The following is an 11,534-nucleotide window of genomic DNA, read 5'->3' on the forward strand; positions in this document are numbered from 1 at the left end:
ACAGAAATAGAAAGTATCGCAGTGGAAATTCAATTAAATAGAATTCAGTCAAGACAGCATTTTAACAAAAATATTTTTGCACCCCATTTTTTTTTATTTGTAGAGTCTCTAGGTTTTGCCATCATGCCTACAAAAGCTTCTGTTTAACAATACATTTGAATAAGTGATCGCACTGCCCCTCTTCTTAATGAATACAGTTGTCATTCTAAGTCTATAGGATTTATTCATAGTTTTATGAGATCTTGACCTTACGTACAGGCTTCCTGCCATTACAGTATTCCTAGCCTTCAGCATGGCTATTCAAAGAATATCACACAATCTTAGTGTCTGACCTATTTCCATTTTCTTACGGGTTTGCAAAAATAACAATCCTAACTACCATCCACTTTAACCAACAACATTTTTTCTTCTAACTATAAGGATCCTTGGCACACGAAAATGTCAAACAAGTAATCAATGACCGAGTCTAGTTTGAGGTGTCCTTGGCAGAATATCAAGGATATCTCTTCTTAGAACTGTTAGATAGTCAACGGTGGGTACCCTGCAGTATGGCTGCAAGATGGAATTCAACATTTTGCAGGAGACATTGCATGTGACGCAACTCTCGTCATGTATGTGGTAGGGCTGGTATTTCAGTGTTTGTAGAACTGAAAGGCTATCACTCCAAATGTTCCCTGGCACATCTGCATCGATCAGTCTCAGCATCTGAGGCAGCATCAGTAATCAAAACTGAGTTTGGAATGGGCAGAAAAGACAATTTTGACTGGATTTTTAGAAGCAGAGAAATAAAGTCTGTAAGTGTTTTCTGTCATTGTTATATTGAACCACCTACAAATAGCCATAGGAGAAAATAGAGAGTTAAGATCAAGGAATAGAAGTTTGCAGGTGGGGAATTGTTGCTCAATGGATATAAAGATTCAGTTATGCAAGACAAGTAAGTTCTAGAGATTTGCTGAAAAACACAATACCTATGGTTAACAATACTGTACCGCACACACACACGTTAAAATATATTAAGAGCACAGATCTCTTATTAGGGGTTCCTACTTCAAAACACACACACACACACACACACACACACACACACACACAGAACACAAGGACATTTCTGAAGGTGACGGATGTGTTCAGTACCTTGATTGTGGTGACGGCATCACGGGGGTATGTGTATGTCCAAACTCATCAAAATGCATACATTAAAAATGTACGGTATTTTATATATCAATTATACGTCAATAAAACAAACAAGCAAAAAAAAGTTTAGAGAAATGCGTTCTTCATCTTTTACTGAGACATCTCAATTACTCCTTTGACTGGAAACCAAGGCAATTTCTCTGGTTAGAAAGGTTCCCTTTACCAGAGAAAAGAACAGATTCAGAGCAGATGTGTCCTATATGGAGCTTATAAGGGCCAACGCCACTATCTACATGCAAAGTGCTTGAAAGAGGCAATATATACAGATATAGTGACACTGTAGCAATGGGTTAGGAAACTAAGATTAGAGTGGGGAGGGATTACCTGTACAACAATTACCCGATCTTCCTGATTACCTAAACTATGCAATTTACACATGTCCTGGGCAAATTATATAATCACTCTAAGCCCAACTCAATTACCTATATGATTGAGATAATCATACCTAGCTCCAGGCCTAAATATAGTTGACTTGGAGTCCTTATTGCAAAAACAAGACAAAGAATGCAAAGTATGGCATGCACTCCTGAAACACAGTGACGCTCTACACATGGCAATTCTCTTTTTATTATTAACTAGATTCCCAACCCCTTTCCAAGACTGAGAGTCTGTAAATAATCCTTTCACATTACTAAAATTTAAGGGACAGAAATCAAGAAAACCTGACCCCAAAATGCTGATGGTGGTGAGGCTCTCTTCTAGTGAACTTCTAGCTCCCTGGTAATTCACAGGAAGAGCACACCCCGGGTTATCCGTGGTTATGGGAAGAGCATCTTGCGAGGTAGGCTGATATGTTCCAGAATTCTTATCAAAGGTTTAGCATAAGAATTCTCTTCTTATGATCCTGGATGTAAGGTATTAATGCTAAAGTAGTTGCAGGGATTCAGATGACCTTTCTTTAAAAAAAAAAAAAATGCTCTTATATTTATAGGTCATCCATGAAACACACTATCATGTCTAGGAAAAGGCCTCAAAGACAAAATCTTATTATTGGGGGCTGCTAAACTTCTATTATGAAACTTAATTCTTAATTTGATTTGCAGGCTTGTTTCTAACTAACTTATTTTTAATGGCCAGGAATGACAATCTATGATTTACATACAATCACCAACTCGTCTCAAAAAATTAAGGCACATAACAAGTAATACTTTAAAAAATAATTCAGGATAAAGTTTCCAACAAACACAAACTTGAAGCAAGATGTTTTCAAAATGTAAATAAAGTTGCTCAAAGTACAAAATACACATCTAAAAGAACTCTTGGGCTGGCCGGTTAGCTTAGTTGATTAGAGGTCACAGGTTCGGATCCCCATACTCACTAGCCATCCAAAAAAAACTCTTTGATGAATGCAATCAACCTATTAATCCAGGGAACCTAAATCACAATAACTGCTAAGTTAAGAGGAGAACAGAATGCAATGCAGACATTGCCTATTTCTACTTAAATTCTCTCCAAACTCTAAAGACTCAATGACAATAAGACAAGTAGGAATGGCACAAAAGAGAGCCATGGGACATTCTTTCTTTATCAAGAATCTTCAGATTTATGCAGATTTTAGATTTCCAGATCACTAGACAACCTTGCTCATTCTTCCTCAAATTTTGGCTCTTCTCTTTAATAAACATATATCTGAAATAGGCTCTAAAAACATCTACCAAGCAAAGCATGAGAACTGGTGGGCTCGTTTGCAACTAAATTTCCAAGGTGATTTGAGATAGATTTCCACACCATATTTTACTGTATGTGCTGGGCTCCACAGAGGAATACAGGAGAGATCCAAGGGCACACAAGAACGATAATCTCTCATTGTGATGAAAGAAATTCCTCAAGCTAGGCAGCAAACCAGCTGAAATATTTTAATTGAATTCCATGGCCTGATGTGCTCTTGGATGAAAATAGCGAGTCTATCCACTTCCCATGTCACTTGTCATAACAACAGTAGAGTGTTTTGTAGTTTATAAACTCTTTGGGGACTATTAGACAAGTCAGGTTATGGTCACTCTCATTACCCCAAGGGAGGAAGTTAAAGTTCACAGAAGTTAAATCGGTTGTTTAAGGCTGCACAGCTATCATAGGATTCAAGGCTACAGGTTGTCTGTCTGTTTTTTATAGATATACAAATCTTCGTCACCCTCTGATGAAAATTCCTAAAAATATGACCATGACTGACCCACATTTTCAAGAACATTACCCTGAAGGAGTCACTTTCTTAACCTAACTCCCCTTAGCCAACTTCTATCACCAGCCCTCTTCTCCACTGCCTGGGAGGAACATACAAACCAGAGCCCACTGCACAGCAAAGGGACACAGCCTCGCAGAAGCCTGCACAACTCTGCAACTGCCAGTGGAATTGTGCACTTACCAACACTTAGTTGAGGCAACAAAGTTGTTTCTGCCAGTTGCTCTTATGGTAAGTACGTAATTTAGTTAAATACTATATAAGCCAATGATATATGATTGTGGAAATGAAAGATAATTGTAGTTTCTATTAAAATGTAGTTGAATGCTTTGAAGAAACTCCAAAAGGTGAGTTGTTTAAAAAAAAAAAGAAAGAAACTATTTTAGATTATACGAGCAAGAATGATTCCCAGGGCATGGGTATATTATAATAACTAAGAGGAATATGCATAGAGTCCTTCACTACTGTCTTTAAAGAAGAAACAGGTAATTAGTGGTGTGGCTTATGAAAAAAACTATTGCTAAGCTTAAACCAGTAGACACATACTCAGGAAAAAGCCTTGGTTCTATATCAAGATATGAGAGAATGAATGTTATATAGGTTTTAAGTTTTACTTTAATTTTCTGCTTTTTAAACTACTACTTTTATAAACTTTAAAAATCAAACAATTAACTAGCAGCAGTGCAATGCCCACAAATAAAAGTTTAATAAATTAAAAAATTGAAATGCATGACATGTATTATAAAATCAAAATTAGATGAATGTATATAATAGGTTATGTTCAACTGTACAAGTGCATTGTGGAATCAGATAATAAATGCTGTCAAAATTAATATGATTTGTATACCAATCTATGTGGGAAAATAATGGCCATTAGTCTTCCAACAAGTTTTCAGAACTCTTGAAAAAAAAAAATCTTTTCAAAGCACCAAGACAGTTTAATAAACTCAATTACCTAAATGAGTGAAATTTTTTTTTCTTACCTTTCTAAATCAACTTAAATAGTGTAACATTTTATCAAACGGGTTAACTTTTAAAATAACTTGAAACAACATGGAGATATCAATAATATCTAAGAAAATTTCTTTTAATGAGCTCTACTTGTACTACAGGATAAGAAATAAAAGGCGAAGAAAAAAAAAATGAAATGCCTGTATGGAGTCTTCACTCAGAGTTGTGTTTCAATACAATAAATAAAAGACTGGGGAAGGCAGGAGTACCTAAGTATTCAGTGGAAAAGTGGTAAAAATGGAAAACCAGACTAAAACATGTGAACTACAATTTTTATTAATAATTTCACAAATAGGAACCACTTATTTAAGTATGTTTTCATCCTGATATGACAAAGCTTCAAATTGAATCTGTTCCTCCCTTCTAACTTTACAAGGGTACTTCAAAAAGTTCATGGAAAAATAGAGTTAAAAGATAATACAAATCTTTCCATGAACTTTTTAAAGATCCCTCATATATACACAGTCCTGGAGGGAACACTTTTCTGGGTAGATAAATAAAATTACCAGGATCTCGAAATGTCTCAGTGGTATTTGCGAACACAGTACCAGCTCCGTGCCTTACCAAACACCCCAGTCTGAAGACAAAACAGACTGAAAGAAAGAAAAATGAACTTCAGTTCTATTCGGAAGCAATGCTAATGCATTTCAAAGACTTAGATTTATGGCTCTTCCCTTGCTCTTATATATTTCAGGGCCAACTTTCATGTTCCATTTTCGACATCCCAGATAGAATATTGAGATATGCTTAGCATTGGATATGAGAGGTTATGAGGAAAGAATTTCTACAAAGGCAAGTTGAAAATCAGCTTTCTTCTAACTGTGGTATAAACAGGAGGAAGGGCTGGGAAAGTAGCTCTGGAGAGAAAAGAGGTCTTATTCCTTCACACACTAGATCTCCCAGAATGGCACTGATTTCACACTCTACGCTGGCACTCCTGCTTGGGGCCCAGCCTAGATTTAGAAAAGCTGGGCTCTTTAGTAACAGAGAGAAATTGCCACAAACCAGGTTTTCAGTCTTTTTTTTTTGTTCTTTAATCATAAGCTTGTGGATCAACACTGTGTTACAAAAAAAGCCTATCTGGCAAACAGTACAAATACAAAGGTGGTTGGATTCACAAATCAAACTTGCAAAAGGGACTGTCAATTAGCAATAACACCTCCAACCCCTTCAAGACTCATGATAGTCATGAAGAACTGAGAAGGAACGTTTAAATTGTCTTAATGCTCTGAGACTATACTGAAAAGGGCCCTAAAAATAGCCTTGCAAATCTACACACACACCCACCCTGCCTTTTTGTTAGGGCCATGAAGTACAACATAAGTGTCTAAAAAGCAAAACTGTACGGTATAATTGATTAAAGTAGAAAAGTCTCATAATCCTGCATTAAGGCCAAAGGAAATCAAAACATACTCAGGTTGCAGCATGTGTTCATAAAAAAGCTCTCAATTGGATTTCATAAGAAATATTGATCTTGAGCTCTGAATCCTCTCACTTTGGCTACCACAAATGATTGGGGTCAGTACCTTCTATGTTGGAATTCCTTTGAAGGCCTTGACTCATGTAGACAGAACACAATATACAGGAGTAACTTTATTTCAACAAATTATATCTGAGGCTGCTTATAAATCAACAAAGACTACTCTTATTTAAGGAATAAAGACATTGGAAAGAATAAGTAGGCAAAAAATTGATTTTATCAATGGCTCTCTTAAAAATTACAATAGGTATGACAAGGTAAAGTTTTATTTAAATAGACTTAATTAAATAAAAATTGATTCCATACCACGTTTAAACATCAATGACACATTTTACATTTATTTCTTCTCTAAATACACTATTCAATATCAGTAATCTTATTCACTGGAATTAACTATATACTTTCCGAATAAGACCCAAAAGAATAACCCATTAAAAGGGGCTCTTTGTCATTAGCATTTGAATTTAGCCAATGACTCAGGTCTTTCACCTCTTCAACAGTGCTTTCAACTTAGTAAAAGAATTCCAGGTCTCTAAAAAATCCAAATTTACACTGGCAACATTCCACAAATAAATTTCAAATCTGAAAACACAATTCAATGTGCTATAAAAAGGAAAGGCTGTTCGTGCACTGGTCAAAATCACTGTTCCTCTGTCTATAGTGACTTCCTTTTAGCTTGAAAAACTTGAAAACTAACCTACACTTTCAGACACAAAACGCTTCAAAGATGTTTTTGGTTAGTGTCAATATGTTGAAGATATTTGTTTTTAAAGAGTCTGAAAGGAAGGTAAGTCCTGGCCCAATGGGAACCCAAGAATCCCAATAACACAGAGGAAACTTTTGGTCCAGCTCATGGCCTAAAAATAAAGGAAGGAGGCTGGGAAGAGAAGAGTCAACTTCCAAGCCTTCCTTCTTTTGCCTTTCAAGTTCAATATCTGTCTTCAGTCCTACATAAAATTAGAAGCAGTCCTCTAAAATGAGCCTTCCTATGGAAAAAAAATAGCTTTTGCTTACAAAAAACGTATTATCCATTAGCAAATGTGTATTCCCAATGAACCAGCCTCTTCTCCTCCAAAGAGCTGTTCTGCCTTTACAGACAGAATGCTTCTGATTGACCTAAGATGAAGACAAAGACATTTTTCTATACGCCTTGAGATGTTCAAGAGCAAAGATCCTGGCCATTAAAGCACTTGTGGGGGAGTGTGGAAAAAACAGAGCATTGTCCTTAACCGTCCTCAGGTGCTACAACAGGATCCATGACTTTCATTTAAAAGAAAAAGAAAAAAAAGAAAAAACCCTAAAGTATGACAGTAGAAGCTGGAAAAAGGGAATTTCTGTCCTGGGAACTTTAGTGGCATAATCAAAACAAGCTAAACATATTAATGCCAGCTATTCAGGCCATTCTTTAGCCCACAGTAGCAGTGTTCATCATGCCTCAAATGAAATCTTTATTTCCTTTTGTTAATCATCCTGCAATCTTGAATGAAAAAAAAAAAACTATCCTTTGTCTTTAAATTACCATAAACCTAATTATTTAAACACACCTTTTATGGAAACTACATAATCTATGTTTCATTAAAATTTCCCTGTTGATATATATAAACCAGGTCAATTTCTGCTGGATTTACATATTTGAATTTTATCCCTTAATTCAACTTGTTAAAGGTTTAAAAAAGAGAAAGAGCTGGACCTCAGATACCAATAAAATAAATACTGCTTATATGTCTATGTGAACATTGACACCATTTACAGATTTTTTTCCCTCTTTTCCTCGGGGCTGAGAGCCCTGTCAATAATCATTACTTATTAAACAGGCTGCCATTCCCTTCTACAGAATGTAGGGAGAGAGCACGGAGGGGTAGAAATAATTACCTTGGGCTTTTCTTTAAAGACCTCCGGAATGGAATGCAAGGAAGTCAATTAAGAACATGAAATACCTGCAATGTACAGCCCCCCCCCCCCCACACACACGGTTTGGATAGACACCCACACTCGATTATTCATGTCAACTGCATCAAGAGGAGATCAAAAATCTGGGGTGTTCGGGAGAGACACACAATCCATTGAATATGCTCATACACACACACTTGCAAACCCATTATCCCTCCACAAAACTCAAACTACATTTGTTGAGAAGAGCCACTAAACACCTCCTGAGAAAATGTGCTTTCAAAAATGACTGCTTCAGCCAAAGGAGATGGAAAGCTGCAAGTTACTGGCTCTACTGCCATTCTGGTTTGTGGCAGACTCCTTCCTTCCCCTCTCCTTCCTGTCTCCCAATTTATCTTTTAGCCTGTTTTTTTCAAAGCAAACAGAGTATAGGCTAAAGGACTTTCTCTCCTGTACCTTACTTATAAATACACTAAATTCTTTTTTTAAAAGTTTCAAGGGATTTAACACCCAGGGTAAGCTCACAGGTCAGGGAAATTAAGAACTACCAGCTGACTGAAAGCAAACTGGGTATTCCTACCAGCACCGAAGAGTTAATGATGAACACACTTCCTTTCCCCCAGATGCTACAGCTCAAAAAAAAAAAAAAAAAAATACAATATAAAGACAGCATAACCAGACTGTTTTTGCAGAATAGCTTTACACAGAACTTGAACAGGCAGGCTGGGGGTTTGTCCTAAATAACCTTCACAGGTTGCACAAACTGTTCTCATAACCAGAATCAGATCAGATTAATAAGGTTCCTGAGATTTTGTTAGTATAGAACAAGGTCGGGGGTGGGATGGGAGGTCAATTATTCACCTAAAACATTTATGAAAAACACACCTTCTATACAAATAAGTAAAAAGCCATCATGCTTGGTGTAAACTGGCCAATACCGGCACCAACTGAGCCCAGGCTGAAGATGCTACATTCAAAGGGTGACATGTTTTAAAAGGGTTGGATGTTCTCATCCTTGAGTGCAGAAAAAACTCAGTCCCAACCTTCCAATATTTTTCAGGCGCAGAGGGAAAGGAGATAAGGTTCACACCCGACTTACTTTAGGGGAAGGTACAAAAGCAAATGCTTGTTGGAGCTAAAAAAAAGAAAAAAGAAAAAAACACCCTCCTCCTTCGTCAGGACCCTAGAGGTGGCAGCTCTGCATGCAGGGATCCCTTCATGTTTCCTCCTAGTTGACTCACTCTCGGCGGCCACGGAATCCATTTCTGTGCCTTGGAATGGCCATGGGCAGGCTGGGGGTGCAGGGACTGAGGGGGCTCAGTTTATCCCTTTGCCTAGGACCTCTGCTTCCTTCCCTACCTCTCCCCAATGCTTTCTAATTAACCCTTCCTGGTCCCCGCCCTGGACAGGGCTGCTGGAAGCTTCAGGTACATTCTACCAACATCTCCATCAAATCGTCCCCCCCCCCCCCCCCCGCTTGGACATAACTTCCCTTTGTGGTCGTCGTCGGTCAATTTGCATGTGCTTTCCTCTCTCTCCGGGGAAAGGGCTCAGTGCATTCGGGAAGCCACCCCGTCTCCCCCGCCCAGCCCTCTACTGGAAAGGGATCCAGCAGCTCGCCAGCAGGTCTGCAGTGAGGAGGAATCGCCTTAACCCGTTAAAGGGAGTTAGAAGATCTGTTCTCACTTGGGACCCGCTGAAGCTGGTCAATCTCCCTCCCGTTCCTATCGCCCCCACCCCCCCCCCCCCCACACACCCGGAACAGACCGGCACCTTTTCCCCCGCTTTGTGGCCAGTTTTAACACGCTCTCTCTCTGTGCCCCAAGCCTGGGATGGGGGAGGGGGCTTGCCAGAAGACAGGCGACCGGGCAGAGGACAGCAGCAGGGCAGAAAGGAAACTCAGTAGTAGATCAGAGTTGAGACACGGTGTTTACTTACGAAATTGGGGGCTGGTGCTAGTTTCTGGTGTGGTGGTGGCAGCAGAGGAGGAGGCAGAGGTGGTGGAGGAGGAGGCGGCAGCATCCTGGGAGGGAGACAGGGTCCAGGAGGGAGCAGAATCGTGAAGGTAGGAGGAGGTAGCGTATGCCGCAGTGGGCCAGGAGGGCACCGCCTGGGTACTGGGGCTTCCTGGCGCCGGGGGTCGGGAGCCCGGCGTGCTACTGCTGAAGAAAGGGGCCGTGGCGGACAGGACCGTCGGGGGGGCCGCAGTGTTCCGTGCTGGGGTGGAGCGCGGGCTGGCCCGGATGGGTACCCGGTGCCCGGGGAAGCGGGTGGGCGCCCGCGTGACGGTGGTCAGGCGCGTGCTAATCCGGTTGGGCGTCCTGGAGGAGGCGGCGGCGCCGGCGGAGGGGGTGACGGGCGACGTGGTGGAAGTGGCCGTGGTGGTGGTCTCCATGGCCTTGGGGAAAGAGCTGGGCTTGGAGAGGAAGAAGGGGTCCTGGCCCATCCCCTTGGAGTCCACCAGGTCGGTGGGCACGTACTCCTTGACGGAGCCCACCACGATCCATTTGAGGAGCATGAGGCTGAGCCCCAGGCCGATGAAGCCGATGAACAGGGGTACCACGCACAGCCACGTCTGCTGCCGGTTCCACACGATGCAGTCGCTGCAGCGTAACTCCCGGGGGGGCTCGGCCGCCCCTTCGCCGCCGCCGTCCGGGCCCCCGCCCGCCGCCGCCGCCGCCGCCGCCGCCGCCGCGGTGCCCTCCTCGGCCGAGGCGGCGGCTGCCGAAGCGGCACCAGGTGGCGAGGCAGCGGCCGCGCCTTCACTCATCCTAGGAGCCGGTCTTCACCTCCGCCCCCCCGAGGGCCGCGCCAGAGGCATGGGGCCGGGCGCGGGCGCGGGCTCCGGCGGCGGCGGCGGCGGCGGGCTCGGGCGCAGGCAGCGGCCGCGGCGGCCGCATGCAAATCGGCTCCCTGCCCCCACGCCCCTCCCCCCGAGAGGCGGGCGGCGGGCGGGGAGGGGGAGGGGAGCGCGCCGCGGAGGGGAGGGGAGGGGAGGGGAGGGGGCGCCGAGCCGCGCTCGACGCCGGCCGGTCAGGGAGCGGCGGGGCGCGTGTGCAGCCCGCCGAGCCGCCTCCCGCGCGCCGGGGCCCCGCGCCCGCTGCTGCTGCTGCTGCCGCTGCTGCCGCCGCCGCCGCCGCCGCCGCCGCCGCCCGCCGCCTGCGTGCGCTTCAGCCGCGCCGGCATCCTCGGGGCGCGCCGCGCCGGGCCCGCTCCCTGGGGCGTCCGCCCGCGCCGCCGCCGGGCCTCACGCCGCCTTCAGGGGCCGGGCGCCGCCAGCCGCATTCCGACAGGGGCCGGTGGCCGCCGCTCGCCGGCGCGCTGCGTTCCTGGGCGGCCGCTCGGAGCCCGGCCGGTGAGCCGCACCTGTTCTTCAGCCGGCCCGCAGCCAACCCCCGGCCAGCCCTCCCGGCAGAGACCAATCGGAGCGCGGCGCGGAGGGCGACCGCCGGGCTCGCCTCGCTCCCGCCGGCCGGGGCTCAAACTCCAGCGAGCGCCGCCGCCGCCATCGCCAGCGCCAGCCGGGGGGAAGGGGCGCCCGCGGCGGGTCGAGGATCCGAAACCACGGCCCGGCGCCGCCGCTCGTGGAGCGTGGCGAGCGGAAGCGGGACACCGCGCGGGGTCCCGGGCGACGCAGGCCCGAGCTGGAGGCGGCTCCCGGCGGGCTCTGGCAGCCAGGCGGGCGCGGAGCGGAGCGGGTGCGGGTGCAGAACCGCCGTGGCGGGCTGCGATTCGGGCAGGGTAGCGCCTCCCACCGCACCCGGGGGGGGGGGTCCTTAA

At 44.6% G+C, this 11,534-nt stretch overlaps 1 protein-coding gene across 4 annotated transcripts in view; it reads right to left on the minus strand.

The window, feature by feature from the left end:
• Positions 1-10,524, minus strand: part of NRG3 (neuregulin 3) — a 1,080,861-nt gene extending 1,070,337 nt beyond the window's left edge. For all 4 annotated transcript variants that reach the window (XM_063086301.1, XM_063086303.1, XM_063086300.1 and 1 more), the window contains exon 1: positions 9,693-10,524. In XM_063086301.1, coding sequence (XP_062942371.1) covers positions 9,693-10,524 — 832 coding nt within the window. The remainder of the gene's footprint in view (positions 1-9,692) is intronic.
• Positions 10,525-11,534: the final 1,010 nt, after the last annotated feature.

Source organism: Cynocephalus volans, chromosome 2 (genome assembly GCF_027409185.1).
Source record: "Cynocephalus volans isolate mCynVol1 chromosome 2, mCynVol1.pri, whole genome shotgun sequence".
Taxonomy (NCBI): domain Eukaryota; kingdom Metazoa; phylum Chordata; class Mammalia; order Dermoptera; family Cynocephalidae; genus Cynocephalus; species Cynocephalus volans.